Raw genomic sequence first — 23689 nt, 5'->3', positions numbered from 1 at the left:
GTTCATAACTTCTATCTCCTTAGGGTACTATTTGTTTGCTTGAATTGCGTTCATGTTTCCGCAACTTCAAACTAATTTAATTTCACATTTTCAGTAATTTGGAGGAAAAATTATTTTTCTATGTCTATCTATTTACTGGTGGTGGGACCTCTTGTGAGTCCGCACGGGTAGGTACCATCACCCTGCCTATTTCTGCCGTGAAGCAGTAATGCGTTTCGGTTTGAAGGGTGGGGCAGCCGTTATAACTACTGAGACTTTAGAACTTATCTCAAGGTGGGTGGCGCATTTACGTTGTAGATGTCCATGGGCTCCAGTAACCACTTAACACCAGGTGGGCTGTGAGCTCGTCCACTCATCTAAGCAATAAAAAATATCTTACGGTAATTCTCTATGTGTTTATTGATCGCCTCGAAAAGTGGTTAAATAACTTGAGTATTGTTGTATCCATGGATCCCGGGATCAATCGCGATCGAATTTTCTTAAAGATATTAAAATTCAGAGCCTGCATTATTGTTTTCTGTTTTCAGTACTTATAAAGCTGGAAAAATCTTGGCCTAAGGCTGAATGTAAAAAGTTTGTTTATCTGATTCGATTAAATTTTATTAAAAAAAATTGTAGTTTTATATTTGGTTAATTTAAAATTATTATTATTATTATTATTATTATTACATTATGATATATTTTTGGATTTTTGCGAGTCGACGACAAGATCGACCATGGTCACGAAAACAATCAGCTATTCAAAATGTCGCTAATAATATAAGGACAATAAAAAACGGGACATTCAAACTTAAACATTAATTAGATTTATTACATAATAATATACGACCCCCAAACATCGGAGGTAATAATATAATATTATATGAACCGTATATTCTTAAAAGGCGGTTTTTATTTGCTTTCAATTCATGAACAGTTTAAATACACTGAGGGTAGACAGAACCACCGAGAGAAGTCGTTATTACACCTTACAGTACGTACATTGCAACTTCGAGAAAAACTTAGTAACACGAGTCTGAATACATCATCATCATCATCAGCCTTTATCTGCCCACTGCTGGACATAGGCCTTCCCCAATGCCTTCCACATAATGCGGTCCTCCGCCTTCCGCATCCAACGACTTCCCGCCGTGCGCACTAAGTCGTCAGTCCACCTGGTTGGAGGACGCCCCACGCTCCTTGTACCCATCCGTGGCCTCCATTCGAGGACTTTCCTCCCCCACCTGGCGTGTGGATACATACCATATCTATACTAATATTATAAAGAGGAAAGATTTGTTTGTTTGTTTGTTTCGAATAGGCTCCGAAACTACTGGACCGATTTGAAAAATTCTTTTTCCATTAGAAGCCGACATTGTCCCTGATGAACATAGGCTACTTTAATAAAAAAATTTTTAATTTTTTTTGTTTGTTTCATTTGTGTTTTTTTAATGTTTCCGAAGCGAAGCGAGGGCGGGTCGCTAGTACTAAATAAATACACACATATAATATATATACATACATTATATATATACCGTGTATGTGTTTTTTATATTGTATAATGTAGTTTGGTTATTTTCACATTGAGTTATGCAAATACCACAGGATTCTCTACACCACCCTTGGTTGACTGGTAGAGTATGCCTGAGGCATTAAGTCCGCCATTGTACTTCTGTGCATTAAGTTAAATAAATAAACAAATACATTTCTAATAATCATGTACTTTAAACGACCTTATAAACAATCCTTACTCATTAAAACCTTATAAATGACGGTACTTCCATAAAGTAAGACGAAAGCTTCTGCTATCCCACAATTATATTGAGATAATAGCCAAAATGTTAAAGTACAAGGTGAGCCGGTTCAAAGAGAACTTTTGCCCGGCATTCACAACAAGGTAACAAGTCTCATTACAAACTTTGCGAGAAGCCAAACTCAAAGAGACCTGAAGCCGTTAAACCAAGTTTTATTAACTTGATTACAGGAGATAAAAGTTTTCTACAAGTTTAATGTACATATATATTTTTATAAATAGAGAATAAACTGTTTTTGTAACGCTAATTAGATTAACATTTCATTGAGTAATTTTATTATCCATATATTAATACGCGAAGCAAAAACTTTGTACCCCTTTTTACGAAAATTGCGCGGACGAAGGAGTATGAAATTTCACACACTTATAGAGAATATCATTCATTACATAATACATTAATAATACATTAAATCAATAAAAAAAAACATTACACACACTAGATCTTAGAACTTATATCTCAAGGTAAGTTGCGCATTTACGTCGTAGATGTCTATGGCTCCAGTAACCACTTAACACCAGGTGGGCTGTGAGCTCGTCCATCCATCTAGCAATAAAAATAAATAAAAAAAAACTTGTTATTGCCTAAAGTCTGTGGTCAAATTGAGAATAGGTTAATATTGTTTATCTTTAATAGTATTTGTCTATAGTGTAGTTTTGGCGAAACCTGTGATTATAGGAGTATAATAAAATACTAGTCTTTGACAACAGAATCATAATAATGTTGGAACTTATAATTTCAATTAATTATAGTCGAATTTCGACTACTGGGGGAACACTAGTCTAAATTAAAGCACTGTTTTTAAGCACAATTTCTTTTCTGACATAGCATTGGGAATCTTCTTTTATTGGTATGTAAGACGCCAGACGAACTATTGTATGATGGGAGGCATATGGGCCCGCGCGTATTGGCCTTAACCAAACTAATCATGTGTACTGCAACACCAGTAATTCGGTCCAGGTTGTATGGTACAGTAATGGTCATCCCAAACTTTTTTTATTGCCCTTGTAGGCAGACGAGCATATGGCCCACCTGATGGTCAGTGGTTACCGTCGCTCATGGGCGTCAGCAATGCCAGGGACAGAGCCAAGCCGCTGCCTACCGCTTAATACTCTCCACAAGCCTCGTTTGAAGAGGGACAAGTCATAGCGCTCGGGAAACACCGTGGATGGAACTCATTCCAAACTGCAGAGGTGGTTCTGGTCTTCAGTAACCATAGCCTAAATCGAGAGCCGGTCTGCCAATCTGAAAAAGCAAGTTTGTCTTTTTTTTTATTGCTTAGATGGGTGGACGAGCTCACAGTCCACCTGATGTTAAGTGGTTACTGGAGCCCATAGACATCTACAACGTAAATGAGCCACTCACTTTGAGATATAAGATCTAAGGTCTCAAGTATAGTTACAATGGCTGCCCTACCCTTCAAACCGAAACGCATTACTGCTTCACGGCAGAAATAGGTTAGGTGGTGGTACCTACTCGCGCGGACTCACAAGAGGTCCTACCACCAATAAAAAAGTATTTGTGTTGACACGGCCACACATTTCGCCTTTTCTTCCACTTTTTCCTCCATCAAGGAAAAAAGGAAACTAATATTATTGACATATTTTATGATAGACGAATATTGTTAGGAGCAATCTGGTGACACGTCACAACTGCCATAAGATTTGATCTTATATGTTTGACCGTGGATTTTTCCCGGCTCTCACGTCCAATCTCGGCAGCAATATATTGTCACGGTTGACGTTTAGGTTGCGACAAAATTGGGGTCCTGAGGGGATCTGGGAATACAACGTGTACAAGGTAACGTTCTTTTAGCGATATTAATGTGTAATGGTGGGTCAGTAACAATTTTTTATTTCGTACAATTTTTTTACTGACGTTTATATGTTACTGGCTGACCCGGCAGACTTCGTAGTGCCTCAGTTGATAAATAAAAGACCTAAGCTTTTGAATAAAATAAACTTAAAACAAACAAAAGGAGTCCGTCCGGAGGGGGGGACATCAATGGGAAAACAAAGTTGTTATTTTTATTTAATTCCGAGCATTTTCATATTTATCTACCTTTTAAACCTTCTTTGTAATTCCACAAATAATTCAAGACCAAAATTAGCCAAATCGGTCCAGCCGTTCTCGAGTTTTAGCGAGACTAATGAACAGCAATTCATTTTTATATATAGAGATAGAAGATAGATTAAAATATGTTTTATTTTTCAAAAGTCCGGGCGTTAGTCGCAGAAACATGCGTTGACAACTGTAAGTACATATCGGTATGCCACCTATAAAATAACTGATAGCATTGATTAAAATATCCTTTCTATTTTCCCTTCATCCAAGGACAGACAGGTATAGGGATAGGGAAACAAATATCTACCATTTTTCATTGGAATTAATGCCATTAAATTCAATGTAAATCTTGAAAAATTAATTATTATAACACTTGTAATAAGCACATATTCTGCAAAGTCATAGTTTTTATGAGACACTAGCTGACATGGCAGACTTTGCAGTGCCTCAATCGATAAATAAAAGACCTAAGCTTTTGTATAAAATAAACTTAAAACAAACAAAAAGATTCAGTCCGATGGGGGACACGTCAAAGGGAAACCAAAATTGTTATTTTTATTTAATTCCGAGCATCTTCATATTTATCTACCTTTTAAACTTTTTCTGGACTTAAACAAATAATTCAAGACCAAAATTAGCCAAATCGGTCCAGCCGTTCTCGTGTTTTAGCGAGACTAACGAACAGCAATTCATTTTTGTATATATAGATGAGACATTGTTTTTTGTACCAATTTTGAGTATCATATTTGATACATTCATACTCAGGATCTGTAGAATAAATATAAGCCCTGACGGTGCTTACGAGTTCTCTCTAAATGGAATTCGCCCGTTGGAGGAACAAAACAATACTTACGAACAACAATAAAATTACATTATGCCAAAAGCAGATATCTGTTGTAGAGTTATAAGAGTTTATTTTGGGACTGTTGTTTAATGGAGAATAGGTTACATAATATTATACTTGTTACTTGGTGGTGTCGTGTGCACCATAAAAATCTGAAACTATCTCTCCTCAAACCTTGTTTGAAGAAAAACATATCGCAGTGCTGAGGAAACATTGAAGAGGGATATTTATGCTATAGCTTAAATTGCAAATAAAATATAGCTGTAAATTACCAGTGATTCAGTTCAGTTTAGTTGATGATTTAGTTTAGTTGATGAAAAAGAAAGGGCAGAAGCATCAACTCGAAAAGATCAATCTAGTCTCAACGGAACATATATTGCAACATTGAGGATTCCATGCCCCTCCGTAAATCCCTAGTCTAAAAATGCAACGAACCTGTTCCGACATTTTGCAGTATAGAACCACTTATTGTGATCATATACCTGCATAGGCGATTCTGTGACAAATCATTTGATTTTTTAGACCCGGTCAACCCTGGTTCATTAAAATGAATACATACATCATATCTCAAACGTAATTAGGGCGTCTTAAAGATTTCATTGAGTCCGTTTTTTAAAACAAGATAATAAAAATTGAACCTCAGAGCATCGAATGTCCTGCTTTATGCGCCAATAAAAGGAGCATTTAAAATTTTGTTATTTGTTATTTTTTTATTAATGTATATTTTTTACAATGGATTTAACCAACTACGACAAGAGTAAGAATGTAGTTTTGACATTTAAAAAAAGGACCATTTGATTACGACTTTTTATTCCTGTTGATCCTTAAGCCAGAGTAACCAAATTATTGCATTATCATCGGTCCTTAATACGTGTGTAAATTTTCAAGGAGATAAGACGTCTTAAGTCGGTCAAAAAGTACATCGAGACGCGTTAGCAGCAAGTTCATAAAAACTTAGTGTTTTATTAACAAATAAAAGAGGTAGTCTCTAATTAACGACGACTTTAATAGTTTTCCCCCTAGCTCTCTCCACTCCAGGCGTGGTCGCCTTGTTTCCGTACAGTACCTACGCCATACAACAGCTTTCCACCCCACCCCATGACGAACTGCTAAAAGATATCTCTCATCTTAGACCCAGTGCTATAAGTGCCACCTAGAGTCACACTAAGTATTCTTCAGCACGTGTTTTCGCAATCGAAATCGAAAGATTTTAAGAAGAGCTGATAGTTGATACATTGCACAACATTCAAAACATTGAAAAAACCCATAATTTTGTACGTAACACAGAAAAAAGTATAAACCCACCCACAATCCGTCTTCTCGGGAGAAAACAGGGTCAATATTGTTTTTAGGCCTACCACAATGTGAATGGTGCGAAGCATGAGACATGACTGGAGACATGAGGTCCAAGTCTCACAATTAACATAGAAAGGAGATCCTAAACCCGAACGCAAGATTTTCATATCTATTTGATCAAAACATTTATTTTAAGTACCCACAACAATTTTTACATTGAATAAAAAAGAAAGAAGGTACAGAACACACAAAGGATCGATATAAGTATTTAAATTTTGTTTTAGAACAATTAGCGTAGAACGCAAATAATTATTGTGGCTATACTCATAACGTTAGGTTTTTTTTCTCTTATTGCTTAGGTGGGTGGACGAGCTCACAACCTGGTGTTAAATGGTTACTGGAGCCCATAGACATCTACAACGTAAATGCGCCACCCACCTTGAGATATAAGTTCTAAGATCTCAGTATAGTTACAACGGCTGGCCCACCCTTCAAACCGAAACGCATTACTGCTTCAGGGCAGAAATAGACAGGACGGTGGTACCTACCCGTGCGGACTCACAAGACCACCAGTGCGTTATATGAATAGACATATTATGCTCGTATTTGTTTTAATTTCATTAAATAGTACGTACTCGAATGTCACTCATTATTATCATTCAATTTCGCGTCCCTGAAGTCAACAAATCAAATGGAAACGATTTGATTAGCGGTAAAGTAAGTCTGCCCATCTCCCAAACTTTCAAGTTCATTTACCCAAAACTCGTGCAGAAATCACGACTCGGCGCGGCTCCCGTCGCGTTTGACACAACTCAAACAACAACTAACAAACAGTAACAACTATTACAAGTTTCTGTAGTTTCGGGGTAAATTAATTACAAACCCGAGCTATGCTTTGACACGTTGTTATGAAAATTAGCATTTTGCTATTATATTATATCTGTCGAATATTATAATAGAATACTTTTTGTTTCATTTTAGCAACACTATACAAAAAATGTCAGATGTCATTTGAAAAATAAGTGTCAATTAGAGATTTGAAAGGATAGTTAAAAAGATATGATTGTGTAAATTAAAATTTAAGATTTAGGAGGTGTTCTTTAATTCTACATATATGTGTTTAGTTTCATCTTTTAAGTGCAAGTAAGATTTATAGGTGATTTTTTTCCTACCTATGCTGATCGCCTTGAGAGGCTATTTCAGCTTCTCCTTGACGTGTAGGTGAGCTCACGGGGCTGAAACCGGGAGTGTTGCTAACACTGGCCCTAGCAAGAGCAGTGATTTGCGGAATCTCCCACCAGATCAGAAACGCGACCCACTGAGAAGATCCGGCGAGAAACTCAGTGAGGTGTGGGTTAATTCACTCGTGGAACCCGTCGCTTGCGACAAAGGGCTCGACGAGGACGGTGACCAGTGCTTGTGGTATCTAAAAGCACCGTTAATGGATCGGGAGGATCCGTAATGACGTGTTAAGGTCGACGTCGACTGTTTACCATTCGGTCTACAGGATCGGGTATGTTAGGCACCACTTTGATGTCTCTATCAACCGTGAAGCATTTATGTGTTGCAGTTGCAGCATTAGATGTCTCGGTGATCTTGAGTAATTGAAACATTCATCTCAGATCTCGAGGTAGGTAGCGATATTTAATTTGTTTTATTCCTTAGATGGATGGACGAGCTCACAGTCCACCTGGTGCTATGTGGTTACTAGAGCCCGTAGACATCAACAACATAAATGTCGCGACCAGCCTTGAGACATGAGTTTTAAGTCTCAGTTACAAGTTATTTGTTATTTATTAAAAAAATCTAAATCACTAAACATAAGATAATATAAGGCATGCAACTTCATTTATGCGGGTAGAATGAAATTAGGAAGGTTTTAATCATTTAGCGCAGCTAGCCAAATACCGGGTTCACAATACCGGTCAATCTACCGGATTTAATAATCTCAAAAGAAATGGCCACCAGTTCAGGTACCTAGTCTGGGCACGGTTATCTATATAAGCAATCTTGCTACCCAACTTCAGTAACATTCAGCAGAAAATAATTTCTTTTTTAGACCACAACATGCCTAAAAACTACTTAGTAATATAAGCGTATATTTCACTACGCTTACAAGTACCATCCATTCCTAAAGGCCAATAGGCACTCGACTAACAAGAGGCCACTTTACGTCGCGCACACTGTTAGATTAGGAATTTTAATGGATTTTTCCTCGTCTTGCTTTTTAGCTGACAGCGTCTGGTCTGGTGGCAGCCATATTTGATATTGATCTCTTGAACTCAATACGAGTCAAGTAGAAAATGTCAGTTTCAATGAGCTTAAACGAAATGAAAAAAATATATATTTTGAATCAATAAAATTGTAGGGTATAGATAGGATGGTTGGTACCTAGTTTTTTTTTTTATTGCCCTTGTAGACAGACGAGCATACGGCCCACCTGATGGTGAGTGGTTACCGTCGCCCATGGACTTATCGCCAATGCCAGGGGCAGAGCCAAGCCGCTGCTAGTGTACCTGTACTATATAAGTATAATAAAAGTGAGAAAGAGCCGCAAATGCTTTACTGCCAAACTTTGTTTAGTACACTTGAGGTATCAAAGAATTTATCAAGAAATAATTACTAAAATTAGAGTAGCCTAAATAAGTAATAATATTTTATGATACGCCATCTTTAAAATATTACAAGAGGGGTCGTTCAACTCGTAATAAAAAAGGATATTTTTCGAATCCGTGCCGCCGATAAGTCTAGACGAAAACAAGGATATTGTGATATGGGAGTATTTTGGCACGTCCTTGAATAATTTCGACAGGGTTTTGCCAATTTAATATTGGCAAATACTTCGAATTTCCCACATAAAAATGGGATACATTACAGTAACAAATGTGAACGATTCATTGATTAATTCAAATATGTATACTACATTTTACAATTGTGTGTATTTTTATATCTATACTAATATATAAATCTACCGTGGTTTTTACGGATGTTCCGTTATAACTACTGAACCGTGCATCCGATTGACTTGAAACTTGGTATCCATGTAGAAAATACATGTATTTAATGGATAGGCTAATATTTATATAAGTGTTGGATTCCCTACACCAGTTGCGGGGGCGTTAATGATGAGAATCTTTGTGGGGGTGAGAAATAATAATGTTAATTTTAAATGCTCAACGAAGCGGACGGGTACAGCTAGTTGTGTATAAAATTTATAAATCAACACATTTTGACAGCGATCTTATAAACTGCTATGAACTGTTGTTCAATCCGTTTTTTTTCCAAGACTGTGGTACCAATCCGAATCAGGCTTAATAAACAATAACCAACGTATAACAACCCCGTAAATCGAATTTTCCGATTAAGTCCCTCACTTTTAAAGTACCCTCAACAGAAATAAACATGGCATACATCGATGGACGCTACGAGTTTTCCAATACCACCGGATTTGATTCGGAACTAGGTCAGTGCCTAGTTCACACCCAATACGAGTATTAACCAAACCGTATATTGGATAACCATTCAGATGTTATAGCATTTTAATTAGAATTCGAGATCCAGTTTTATTTGTTTACTATTATTTGTTCTGTATATTCTGTATATATTATTCTGTATATACTAGCTTTTGCCCATGACTTCGTCCGCGTGGAATAGTTACTTTGGCATAACGCTAAATTTTACCCATCTCTACATTTACGTAGAAAGTGAAAATATTTTTGAATAATAGAGAATGTTAAGGAGCTATTTTTTAAAACTTTTAAAGGAGAACAATTTTGTCACACATTATTTTAGCGTAACTTTAACCTCTCAAAAGGGAAAAATACCCCGATTTTGAAAAATTATTTATTGGTGCTCCGCTTGCATTGGTCTTAGCGTGATGTTATATAGCCTATATATAGCCTTCCTCAATAAATGAGCTATCTGACACTGAAAGAATTTTTCAAATCGGACCAGTAGTTCCTGAGATTAGCGCGTTCAAACAAACAAACTCTTCAGCTTTATAATATTAGTATAGATTAAACAAGTACACGTTTTGCAGTTCAGTTTTGCACGAAATTTATAAGGTAGTTGAACGTTCAATGGTCCTGCAGCTCCGGATGACGAATAAAGTTTACCTTGGCTTAAAGAGTGAGTCGTCGTGGCCTAACGGATAAGAAGTCCGGTGCATTCGTGTTGAGCGATGCACCGGTGTTCGAATCTCAGGCGGGTACCAACTTTTCTAATGAAATACGTACTCAACAAATGTTCACGATTGATCTCCACGGTGAAGGAATAACATCGTGTAGTAAAAATGAAACCCACAAAATTATAATTTGCGTAATTACTGGTGGTAGGACCTCTTGTGAGTCCGCGCGGGTGGGTACCACCACCCTGCCTATTTCTGCCGTGAAGCAGTAATGAGTTTCAGTTTGAAGGGTGGGTTATGACCGCATCTTATATTGCTGGATAACGGTATATACAAATGCATAGAAATCGCAATACTGACTGAATGTTGTTTCGTTTGACTAAGATCTACTTCGTTCAAACTTTCACAAGCAATAAAATAGAAAAAGCCAATGAAAAATGGAAATCGGATAGAAACGAAGTCCCATGGAATAATTAGATTTGCAATGCTCGAACGTCGTATAAAGGTAAAAGTCTAAGTGGGAGCGCGCTCCAATTCTATTAGAGGTTCCATTAAGGACGAGTGGCCTTCGGGAGTAGATAGATTGGATTTATTATGGCAGCGAGGAAGAGTTCGATAACTTCGTAGGTCTGGAAATGTCTGGGCAAGTCAGTTTATGTGATGTGAATACAATTTCTTTATGATTACCGATACTTGTGCAAATATATTTACAAGAAAAGAAAAAGATTAAGGAAGCAAACCACGAACAAGACTGTTTATTAGTGCAGATGAGTAGTCAAGCTCATCTAGTGTTATAATGTAAATAATAAAGTGAAGTAAATAAAATTACGTCATAGAGTAAATTCACTAAAATGTATGATAAAAATTATTTGTACTTCTGCGACTCACTTTGCCGAAATATCTACTCGCTACGTAACAAATGCTCATCAATTTTAATAAAAATAGCATTTAAAGAGGGCGTCGTTTTTGTAATTGAGACTTCAGCATAACGCCATCATATGGAGGTCATCGTGGCATCTTTGAGCTCCATTAACTCATTATCATCATCATTCTCCTGCTCTTCTCCTAGTCACCTCGGGTCGGCACAACATGTTTTCTCCTTCCATACTCCTCTATCATATACCACTTCTTCGCTCACTCCCCTCTTACACATATCGTCTTTCACGCAATCCATCCATTTTTTCTTAGGTAACTATTACACGGAAACTCGGAGTTAATCAACCCATTTAAAGCAACGAATGTGATTTTTTATTAAAACTAAATTTATTCGTGACAAAACAGTTCGGAATAACTACAAGTTTGCATCAGAGCATGTTGTGCTACAAACGTCACATACGGAAGGCGGTTCCATCGGAGCACAAAGGAGGCACCGTATCCAAGCGCTGACGTCACGGGTTGCGACGCCCTAATTCTTGGAAGTTGGCACACAGCCAGTCTGCTTTCAAGCCATCCCGAAACTGTATCGTCAATCTTAATAGAAATTTCTCGCCAGTCATATACGTATAAAGGTTCACATATTTATGTATGCTTTTTGTTATATATTATGTAGAATAGGGATCGCAGCGCATAAAATAAAATTTCCACTGTTCCAAAATCTTCTATTATAATAATAATTAATAATTAACACTTTTATTACGTCTTGCGCATTTTTCAACCGTCGTCGCCATCTTCCAATTCTCTGTCATTCTGTCTGTCATTCTCTTTTCCCTTTCTTTCCGTTTTCTCTCACTCACATCTCAACGCTCCGTTCTACACTCTTTTCATACGATCCGTTCTTACCAATCCTACATATATGTTTACTTTTTTTAATTTATTTAATACCATATTCAAACGCTAATAAGCGAGCTTCTGGTTTAAATAATTAACCAACTAAAATTAAGGTCCAAGGGTATGTGCCGTCAGCACTCCATGTAGCGTATAAACATTTAAATAAAACTGAAAATATCAATTACTAGCCGTAATCGCCCGCTTCGCTGGACATTTAAAATTAAAATTATTATTTATTGTCATTATTTTTAGAGAGTCCAATACTCATATAAATATTAGCCTATCCATTAAGTATACGTATTTTCTACATGGATACCAAGTTTCGAGTCAATAGGATACATGGTTCAGTAGTTATAACGGAACATCCGTAAAAACCATTGTAGATTTATATATTAGTATAGATATAGATGTGTTGAGCTACGATATTCGTAATGAATGAATCCGATAATGGTCTAAATGGCGAACAAAGTAAGGTTTTTTTGTTTTTTTTTTTTTTATATAAATTAATAAATATTTTACTAACAATCACGCCACGTTAACTGGACCCGTGATAAGTTCGTAAAGAACTTGTGTTACAGGTACCAGATAACGGAAATAAATGTAAGATTTTTATTATACACATACATATATTTAATATACATCCATAACCCTGGAAAAGACATTTATATTTATCATACAAATATCTTCCCTTGGCGGGATTCGAACCCGCGACCCCCTTGTGTAGTGACCATGTCACTTACCACTACACCAGACGGCCGTTAATTAAAACGATTAATGCTCTGATGTACTCTTAATAATATATTTATGTAACTTCAAATAAGCAAGTACTTTCTTTAATTTGTCTGTAATTAAAATCAACCGCTGATGAAAAAGATCTTCTCAATCGATTTACGGAGAGAAGTATTTGAAACTACCCACATCTAGTCAGTACCTTGGATAGTTCCTTTTGGAAATATAATTTGTAAGGGAAACACAGAGGAAAATCTCATTACTCGACTCAGACTCGATTGAGGGACAGCGCGGTATCGGCAAAAGATAAGCTTACCGATCGGTAATTCATGCCTACATTGGATTTAATCGGTAACATTCATTTCTTTTAGCGTTTAGTTCGATATTGATTTATTGGTGAGCACAGTCAGATTAATCAAGTTCTGCGTAGTAACCAAATTAATCAACATTTTAAACTGAAAATCCAGATAACCTATTTAAGAATTTGAGATGTCGTATAAAACTTACTACAAGCGAAGTTCCAACGCGCTTTTAATGACATTATATCTTAACTTAATAAAGCTTCATATTTATGACACTTATTGAACTTAAAGAAGCATTTTAAAAGCTTTATTTCCAAACAAAATATAGTAATAGCAATATTGTGCAAATTTGTAAATTGTTAATCTTTGTGTTCAATAAAATTGAGGCTCATTTCAAACAATTATTTAATTTTTGAGGTCTTTTTTAGAAATCGTAATGAATCGAATAGAAAAAGTATTAATGGCAACACCCTACAATTCTATGAAGTCATTTAGATAAACGTCCGTACATAACATATGGGTTATACAGATAACCCTCACTACCTCCTCAAACCCAAAAATACGCATTTTCTATTGACCAACCGTTTCTCGACCCGGCAACGAGACCCGGAGACGACAAACAAACTCCGCTCCAAAGCACACAGTCACTTAGCCCAGGGTCAAAGCGGCCGTGGTCGTAAAATGTAATGGCCAAACATAGCCTGAGCCATTAGCTCTCCCAATGACCGGGTCGCTAGTGAATGCCTTAATAGAATTGGTTGTGCCAGATATATCTACATTAACAGGCTTTTTGTTACTATTTGTAGACTTTAGATTTTGTTTGCTGCCGTGGAACATTTTGTAGTGACCATACTCCATCACATCACAAGTATGGAAAGGAGATCCTAAACCCGAACGCAAGATTTTCATACCTATTTGACCAAAACATTTATTTTACGTACCCACAACAATTTTTCAATTGAATCAAAAAGAAAGAAGGTACAGAACACACAAAGGACCTATATATTTATTTAAATTTTGTTTTAGAATTATTATCGTAGGACGCAAAAAATTATTGTGGCTATACTCACAATGTTAGGTTTTTTTTTCTATTGCTTAGATGGGTGGACGAGCTCACAGCCCACCTGGTGTTAAGTGGTTACTGGAGCCCATAGACATCGACAACGTAAATGCGCCACCCACCTTGAGATATAAGCTCTAAAGTCTCAAGTATAGTTACAACGGCTGGAATACTACGGAATATAGGTGAATTTCAACAGCGACCAAAAGACCTATCCAATCTAAATATTTGTTTTCTTCAAACCAAAAACCAAATTCCAAATGACCCAAAGCCAATTGTAACAAAGCGATTACGACCACTATTATATTATATGACATCGAAAAACCCTTGAAGTATAATTTATTCATTCGTTATCATTCTATCAGCTTCGTCCACACCTTCGATTATATATTTGAATTTAGAAAATCTATTTACCAAGATATATAAATCGAAAACCAATCATAACCCAATAGAGAGAATGGCGCATAATTCCCATAACATCAAAACGGCTGTTTGTTTATACAGTGAATTTAGTCGAAATTATAATCCAGTTGTTCCATTCTCTGTCACGATTTTGGAGTTAAGAGTAAGGTGGGAACGTTGAGGCTGTGAGACTAAGGCTCATCACGTTACCGTCTTAGATATGTCAATATCCATAGCGATAAATGTTAATACTAAGATTGTACATATTCAAGTAAGGGCGCAGATGTTGTTTGTTCCTTGCTCTTCTATGAGTGGAGAAGCTGATGATTCTTTTGCTAGTGAGTGTTTACGGTAGACATTGAAAGATGGCATCGAGGTTTCAAATGTATTTTATTACGAATGTAACGCCCTTCATGCCGAAACGCATTACTGCTTCACGGCAGAAATAGGCAGAGCGGTGGTACCTACAATGCCCTACCACTAGTAATTACGCAAATTATAATCATGCACATTTCATTTTCAGTGCACGTCGTTATTGTTTCACCGTGGAAGTCGTCCGAACATTTGCTAAGTGCGTATTTCATTAGAAAAATAGGTGCCCGCCTGCGGAATTCGAACATCGGCATAGTCGCATCGCTGGATACGAATGCATCAGGCGTCTTATTCGTTAGGCCTAGACGACTTCAAACCTCTTAAATCTCCCATCCACAATCAGCTAAAGGTTAATTTGCTAATCAACACTCAGTTCGATTAAAATAAGTGTTTCATGTGGATAATCCCTAACTAGTCTCTGTTAGTTAAGAATTAAATCGAAATTTTCATGACACTAGACTTTATAAACAAAAGATCTCGATTTTTGCAAAATATTTTCTTTGGACATGAGCCGTATAAATTTAAGTGTTTTGAAATCACAACAAAATATTTATAATATAAACTCTGGTATTAAATTGAAGAAATATGAAAATCGTATGTCACGCTTACTATCCAACTTGTTTAGTATATTTGTATAATATTATTATGTTACAATGTTTATATCTCATTCAAGAACGACCCGTACCCTCGTATTTATCATGAATACAACAAGGATATCTAAAAAGCTTTCATCCGTAATTACAAGTCAAAAAACTGAACAAAATCTACTCCGGCTTATATCCAATTGGAAGTGAAATCTATGTACGTAGCTTTTTCTCGTGGCCGTTAACAAATCGACTGCCTTTCTTGTGTAACAGAGCACGCGGAAACATAAATCCAATGAAATTCATTCGATTACCCGATGATCTCCTCAGACGTTTGGCGCATCGAGTACAGCCTACCGCGGATATATGTTTTATTTTATTGCTTAGATGGGTGGACGAGCTCACAGCCCACCTGGTGTTAAGTGGTTACCGGAGCCCATAGACATCTACAACATAAATTCCGCCGCCCACCTTGAGATATAAGTTCTAAGTTCTCAAGTATAGTTACTACGGCTGCCCCACCCTTCAAACCGAAACGCATTACTGCTTTACGGCAGAAATAGGCAGGGCGGTGATACCTACCCGTGCGGACTCACAAGAGGTCCTACCACCATTAAACAATACCAAATCATCAATAGCGGATACCTGCTATTTCCGTCCATGCGTCTATCAGAGCTGCTGCATCAACATTACTCTCACAAACTAATTGCCGGAAGCGATATAGCGCTGATACTTGGCTGCGGCATCGTGAACTCCTGTAGTAGAATCGCCGACCAGACCTGGAAAACCTAATCTAGTACTCACGTTCTCTTCCACCGTCTTCTTGATCTTGGCGCTGGCCTCGCTGACCTTGGCCCCGGCTTTGTTCACGGCGGAGTACAGGAAGTTGCCCAGGGACTTGGCGCCGGCGACCGCTTTTGTTGTCACTGGTGAAGAAGTACTCTCTTTACCTTGGGTGCTATTTTGAAGTGAGTACGGACGGAGTAATTATGACCAGTTTTATGAGAGCCCGTAGTGTTTTATTTGGTACTAGCTGACCCGGCAGACTTCGCAGTGCCTCAATCGATAAATAAAAAACCTAAACTTTTGTTTTGTTGTAAAATAAACTTAAAACAAACAAAAGGAATCCGTCCGACGGGAGACACATCAAAGGGAAAACAAAATTGTTTGTTTTTATATAATTCCGAGCATTTTCATATTTATTCACCTTTTAAACCTTCTTCGGACTTCCACGAATAATTTAAGACCAAAATTAGCCAAATCAGTCCAACCGTTCTCGAGTTTTAGCGAGACTAACGAACAGCAATTCATTTTTATATATATAGATTTAACACCAAAATAGTGACTAACAATAAAATGTTTATACGAGTAGTCATATTGCTTAGATTTTTCGAGGATAATGAATAATAGGTGATAATATGTTACGAAAAAGTAATTTAGCAAGTAATTACAGATACAAAGACGTATGTTACATGATTTCTTTGTTTAATATGGGTAACACACATACTGTTCAAGTCATTATCTTCCACAACGCACTGAATCGAATGCAGTAGGAAGATTCATTAACGGGACCAATGAGGCAATAAAGTAAATCCACATCGTCCATGAACAAACAGTTCCAAATCTAGTGATAACCGTGACCATATTATTATGCTGGTCAATCATTACTTCAGAAACACTTAAAAAGCTTAAAGCTTAAAGCTTTCTCATTCTCGAAACTTCTTCTAGGGATGACAGGCCCGTCCCTACAATGTGACCGGATTTTACTATTCTGCGTATCTTAGGAAAATTTATATGCAAAAAAAAAAAAACTTAAAAAATAAAATAAACAAAAATAACAATGTACATACACTCCTGCATATCTGGCACTTCTAGAGCATCTACTGTGAATAACTGTTTTTTACTCTGTTGACCTGTAAATGTGCAAACAAAAAATAAAAAAAATACGCCCCTAATTCAAATCCTCAATCTTCCTTTTCCCATAAGTAGATCAGATAACGTATACTTATACTAAAAGGAAGGAAGAAAAAAACGGGGATTTTAGCATGAAGCAAAAACGCCTTAATTCTTAGTTCTCTAGTACAGCAAAAAGTGAACTAGAAAAGCGTTAAACTATGTCCAGTAGCGACCTAATGTTTAGATGATGATTTTTTTATTGCTAATAATTACCGCAAATAGGTATTTATTTATTTAGACACACCAACAGCAATACACACAAAACATTCAAGCTTAAAATTAACATGTATAAAATTAAGTACTGGTATGTAAGCCAGTTACAGGCATGTACAGCAATCTCTTATAACACATAATAGGTATGATATTAGCTATGATATTATCTTTAAAGAAACGTTAGTTCTATAACGTGGGAAGCATATTTCAATTGTGCTTTCAAGTGTGATCATTTTCAGATATACATTTTTGACAAGATGACAAAACTAGAACCAACATATCGTCTTCTCGCATTAAAACTGTATAATCTCAAAACATACTAATTTTACAGGAGAGTGTTCTAAAGGTTCAACGTATTGTGATATTTTTAATATTAATCATCTTTGCAACATTTATTTTTCATTTTTTACTATTTACATTATCCGTCTTTTAAAGTAAGATAAAATTATGTATTAATTTTGTTAATACTAGTCAAAGCATAGGTAAACTATTAAATAAAAACTAAAATTAAACTACGCTCTTTTGACGGTATGAGAAAAATACTAGTGATACCAAATGTTTACGCGTATTAACTCAATTTCGAATATTTTTGGAAATTGTACACTTTTAATGCGAAAAATCTAAAATAGCTAAATCTACACTAATGAGGTTCAAATTTTACCCTTACCGTTGCCAACACCTGCCGGTTGCTCTTCAGTAGGGGTGCCCCCGGTGGAAGCTGGTCGGCTGTCCGCGCCGCCAGTGGCACTGTCAGAATAAAGATCATCGACTATTATACTCGAATCTCACTGCGGGATGAGGAAAAGACGAGAGTTTTTATTACCAATTAAAACTGTCAGACTTTCTGCCGTAAGTGCCAGTTCTTTTGGCCCTTTTTTATTTTTTTCGATCCTCCTACGAGGCGCGCCTAGGGAGCATGCGGGGTATGTAAGACTTAACGATCCGAACGATCGATCAAGGCGTTGGGAGCAGACCGCGGGCCCAAGGAATTTTAGGGCCATAACCACTAAACGACTCCCCTGCACTCTTACACTCTAAGTTAGGCCAGTTCTCTTGGCCTAACTTAACATCACTTTAACAGGAAACGTCGTGAGCTCTGCATCACCACTTTGCCTATTCATGCCACGCATTAAACAACTCAACTGACTTCGAGCTCATGTCTTACGGTGAGTACCGTGATTACGTCCGCAGTAGTTCAAACATTATTCAATATTATCAAACATAATTTGTCGTATCGACAACAATGATCGATTAAAACTAATAAATATTATCTACAAAAAAATTACGATCAGGCCAAATTCACAACAGAAGTTAATGATTAACTGGCCAATATTATTGATTTTTCAGTTTTCGTCTACCATATATTCGCGAATACTGGTTCATGTGGAATAGACATCTACAACGTAAATGCGCCATCCACCTTGAGACATAAGTTCTAAGGTCTCAATGTAGTTACAACGGCTGCCCTACCCTTCAAACCGAAACGTATTACTGCTTCACGACAGAAATAGGCAGGGCGGTGGTACCTACCCCTGCGGACTCACAAGAGGTCCTACCACCAGTAAATACGCAAATTATAATTTTGCGGGTTTGATTTTTATTACACGATGTTACTTCTTAACCGCGGAAGTCAATCGTGAACATTTGCTGAGTACGTATTTCATTAGAAAAATTGGTCCCCGCCTGCGGGATTCGAACACCGGTGCATCGCTCAACACGAATGCACCAGACGTCTTATTCTTTAGGCCACGACGACCTCAAAAGGTGCTGGCTGTATCCCCAAACCTGGAGTAAGAACGAATAGAACAGACTGACATTTTTACTGGTGGTAGCTCTTGTGAGTCCGCGCGGGTAGGTACCACCACCCTGCCTATTTCTTCCGTGAAACAGTAATGCATTTCGGTTTGAAGGATGGGGCAGCCGTTGTGACTATACTGAACTTAGACCTAATATTTCAAGATAGGTTGCGCCATTTACGTTGTAGATGTCTATGGGCTCCAGTAACCACTTAACACCAGGAAGCCTGTGAGCTCGCTCAACCATCTAAGCAATAAATAAAAAAAGGAGCAAAGAAAACCAGTTTTAGTATTAATGACATATGTTTAGTTTATCTGTAACTATGCTTAATCCTAATGTTATACTGTGCTATCATGAATTTGACTAGATAAAACAGACAAAAATAATAAATGGGGTTACCAGCAGATTTAATGAGTACAAGTGTTTAATCTTAGAAGATGAAATATAAAACGTTCCTGATTTTTTTGAATTGTTCAATGTTAATTAAAAAGGATTAAACATTTGTGATATTTTATTTGTAGTCAGAAAATGTTTCCTAAATGATGTCTTCTAAGCATACTGTTCATCAAAGCAATAAAATTTAGCACTTATGTAACAATAAGAATTTGTAAGATAAAAAAAAAGAAAATGAATATTAGTATTCTTTGACAAAATTCACACATGATAGAATCATTTCTAAGAAATAAAACAATATGTTTTCTTTAATGTGTTGTTACATAATGGCTAAAATTGGGTGCTTCCAGAAAATTCTTGCACCAAAACTGATATTACACAACCACTCTATAAAAATGGAAAAGAAGCAAAGAAACGCCATCTCATTGCATCTGCTAGCCCCTCGTACCTATTATACCTGGAGTTATCATCGTCGTCCTTGATGTCTGTCTTCAATTCAGGCTCTGGTTCGGGAGCTGGCTCTGCAGATTCAGCAGCAGCGGGTTCATTTTTTCTCAACCCAGGTATGGGGATGCCAGAACCAAGCCAACCGGTCATCTGTGACTTCACATTGGTGATGATGTCCAGCTTGCTGCCACCTTTAGTTGGACTGAACAAGAAAATATTTAAGTCTTTTGTCATTAAAAATTAAACCTTTTCTATGCTGCAGGAGTTTAGTGTTAGTATTTGGAACACACAAAGAAATATAATCTAATGCTACTTTAAAATATTAAAGTTGTATTAAGTACAAATATGCATTAATCAAACGACAAAACCCAACCCCACCCATAAATTTAAAAAATGAATTAAAAAAAAAATTACTTACTGAACGAGGAGAAATGGCACGTAAATAAAGCAAAAACTTACCTTTGTCTTTCGACGTCGGCTGCGGCCTCTGCTGTTGCGTCTTTCGTAGGGGTAGGTACTTCCTCATCTTGCGGCTCGCCCTTAGCGGCTCCCATCCATGAGCTGACCTGGTTTGTGAGACCTGAGAACATCTTCACGGGCACTAGCTAATCAAACTACACAACGCGAATACAGCGAATTAACTACGCTGTTACAGTTTCGCACATGACCCACGGATGGTCTGCAGTGCGCCCGTAGAATGCGTGATCAGCTGAAAAACTAAACGGAAAACCGCAATCGACCTGGAAAATCGGATGTTTCCAATGCGCATGGGTGAAAATTCCACGATTCTGCGCTGTTTACAATTTCCTACACCAACTCTTAGATTTACAAAAAAATTATTTTGAAAAACACTTTATTCGTACAGCTTAAGGTGTAAATACAAATGACTAAATTTCATAGTGATTGTAAATGAATTCTTTCAAAATAACAAGTGTCAAAATGACAAGATTAGTTAAAAACAATCATGATGACAAGGACCATATAGGTAACTCCATATCGATTAATCGCTATTTCCCCTTGAATCCTGTAATTGATCGCTCAGGATCATAAAGAATACACAGCTTCCTAAAGACACTGAATGAAGCGTGTGCGTCCTTGTTTTTAGCTTTCAACTTATATAGAATTTAACTTCATAATTTTTGCTTTCACCGAAAAATCCAAACACTGTAGTTACAGTTCCTTGTAATACCTACTACATCGTCCTGGTTCTGCCTTCAAATTATAATCGTTTGTAACTCCAGTATAATGTGCGGTCACCCTGCAATTTTTTACAGAGCGGAAGTGAACAATTTTTCTTATTATAATCATGAAACTAGTTTTTAAGTCATGAATTATTCTACAAGCTAATAGTATTTAATAATAGGTAATATTTACATAAGTGACGGGCATGAGGATTGGCTCTAAATATAATTATTTTAATCATACATTGATAGACTTTGTTATTAATTTTGCGTCTTTTTTATGTTTGAGAGATTACTGGTGGCCTGGAGGCCTTTCTAATTTTATCAGGGCGGGTGGGCGAGCTAAGGCTCAGCCAGGAGGGGAAATTTTACGTTTGTTTATAGTGCTGCAATTTAAATAAAATGATCCTAGCAGTTTCATGAATATAGTGTAGAAATAGAATAAGCAACTTATATATATTAATGTTTTAGCTCTTTTATTAAATACCTATACATTATATTTATTAACTATAACCTAACTATAACCTACTGGAAAAAATATGATAGGCATCGGCGCGGCGCCGGAATTCCTGAGGCAATGTTGGTGCTCACGATCAACGGTAACTTAGTTCCTGTGATAGAGCCGGATCATCTATGGAATGAAAATAAATGAAACTAGAAGCACAAGGATACAATTATGTATAACAATACTAAATCTGAATAAAGATATCGACCCGATATCAATTCTGAAGCGTAGTACTTCAGGATTTTAAAATGGAAGTAAACAATAAGATTGACGGAAACGAGCTTGCGTGTCTTTCGATTTAGTTGTTACGAGAACTCCGGCCAAAACATAAATTAATATTGTATCTTTTTAAGAACGTAACTTTTTTTTGTATATTGCCGTTGTAGGCAGACGAGCGTACGGCCGACCTGATAATAAGTGGTTACCGTTGCTCATAGAGGTCAACAATCCCAGAAGCAGAGCGAAGCCCCTGGCTACCGTTAAGTGTTCTCTGCAAGCCCTATAGAAGGAAACCCATTCCAAAGCTGGATGGTACATGGCAAAAATATCTCTGGAAACGCACTGTGGATGAAGACAGTGGTAGTATAGGTGAACTCTGCTCCGGTGACGGGCGGTGGTAAAAACGAGATGATGCTAACATCTCCAACAATTCCTCAGAGCACTTCACATGTAACATACGGTACAAAACACGAAGAAATCTGAGGTCCCTCGCAGACCTAGAGGTCCCAAACAATTCGTGAGAGTGGGGTTATCGACAATTCGGACAGCCGTCTTCTGTATGAAGTCAAATCTGGTATTATATTTTTAATTATTATACAAACATATATTTAATGAAATTATATAAAATAATAGCTATACAAATAAATATACACGTGTGGGGCGTGCAGATTCAGATTCACTGATTTTTCCTACCCATTCGCTGGTAGCCTAAGAAGCTATTCCAGCTACACGTGGACCTGATTCCTCAACCTGAGAGAATTTACTAACACTAGCCCTAGCATGAACAACGCCACAAAAAGAAAGTTATTGTATCCCGCCGCTTTTTAATAGTAGCATTCTGATGCTTCCTATGAGTACTTACGTATCGGTTATATATTTAAGTTGTTGTAAAGATCAACATTCCTTACGTACTACGGCACTCCGACGGGTATCCTGCAGAAACGGGATTGGATGATCTGGAGAAAGTTTATGTGCATGCAGGCCGCGTGAATGAATATTGAACTTGCATAAGTCATGACGGGATGATTCACTCTGGAAGACCGTCTATAATAAAATAAATGTAAAAAAAAAAGCAAAAACATACAACATTTAAACCCAATAGAGCTTCTTTTTTTAATTATAGTTTTAATGTACATTGTAAATGAAATATTTAATAAAAAAAAACGTGGGGCACTCGGGAACTGCCGCGGTAAAGCTTTTGCATAGCATTTTTTATCAACTTATGCAATTATAATTAGACTATGATAATTTAATATTAAAACAATAATAAAACAAGACCACGCTATATTAAACATTAATAAAAGCAAACCCTTAACTGTCCCCTTCATACTCATAAACTAGACCGCGCAAGAGAGAGATGGGCAGACTTTTCATGGTGCGCATACAGTGTGACGTCACGCCACGCGCTTATTCACAAACACTACACAAGTGCAACGTGTGAATGTGTTGAACGCGAGCTACATGGTAGGCGGAGTGAGGGGTGTAAGATTTTTTTCGTTACGGAATTTCATGATTCGGTCGCCGCGCTCAAGGCCCGCGATAAAAGCTATGCAATAGCTTAAAAGTTAATATTTTGAAATAATTAAAGTATTGGTTTGGTACAAGTATTCTAAGATAAGGCTAAAGATATTGAATTTATTGT

At 36.9% G+C, this 23689-nt stretch overlaps 2 protein-coding genes across 9 annotated transcripts in view; one reads left to right on the top strand and one right to left on the bottom strand.

Annotated features, from left to right (window-relative positions):
• Nucleotides 1-21102, bottom strand: part of Sap47 (Synapse-associated protein 47kD) — a 69677-nt gene extending 48575 nt beyond the window's left edge. For 3 of the 8 annotated variants that reach the window (XM_089728859.1, XM_089728860.1, XM_089728862.1), the window contains exons 1-5: nucleotides 20602-21097; nucleotides 20144-20344; nucleotides 18173-18252; nucleotides 17187-17249; nucleotides 16141-16262 (exon numbers count right to left, since the gene is read on the bottom strand). In XM_089728859.1, the coding sequence (XP_089584985.1) occupies nucleotides 16141-16262; nucleotides 17187-17249; nucleotides 18173-18252; nucleotides 20144-20344; nucleotides 20602-20732 (597 nt within the window). In that variant the 5' untranslated portion in view covers nucleotides 20733-21097. Of the gene's footprint in view, nucleotides 1-16140; nucleotides 16263-17186; nucleotides 17250-18172; nucleotides 18253-20143; nucleotides 20345-20601 lie in introns of all 8 variants that reach the window. The other 5 variants (XM_089728856.1, XM_089728861.1, XM_089728855.1 and 2 more) reach the window with 4 other exon arrangements.
• The window catches only part of LOC149502742 (organic cation transporter protein), a 111167-nt gene that overhangs the window by 71993 nt on the left and 15485 nt on the right, over nucleotides 1-23689 (top strand). The gene's annotated exons all lie outside the window — the stretch shown is intronic.

The sequence above is a fragment of the Bombyx mandarina genome, chromosome 07 (genome assembly GCF_030267445.1).
Source record: "Bombyx mandarina strain Sakado chromosome 07, ASM3026744v2".
In the NCBI taxonomy this organism is placed as follows: domain Eukaryota; kingdom Metazoa; phylum Arthropoda; class Insecta; order Lepidoptera; family Bombycidae; genus Bombyx; species Bombyx mandarina.
Note: the sequence above shows the minus strand (reverse complement) of the source record. Positions and strands in the feature narration are given on the sequence as shown.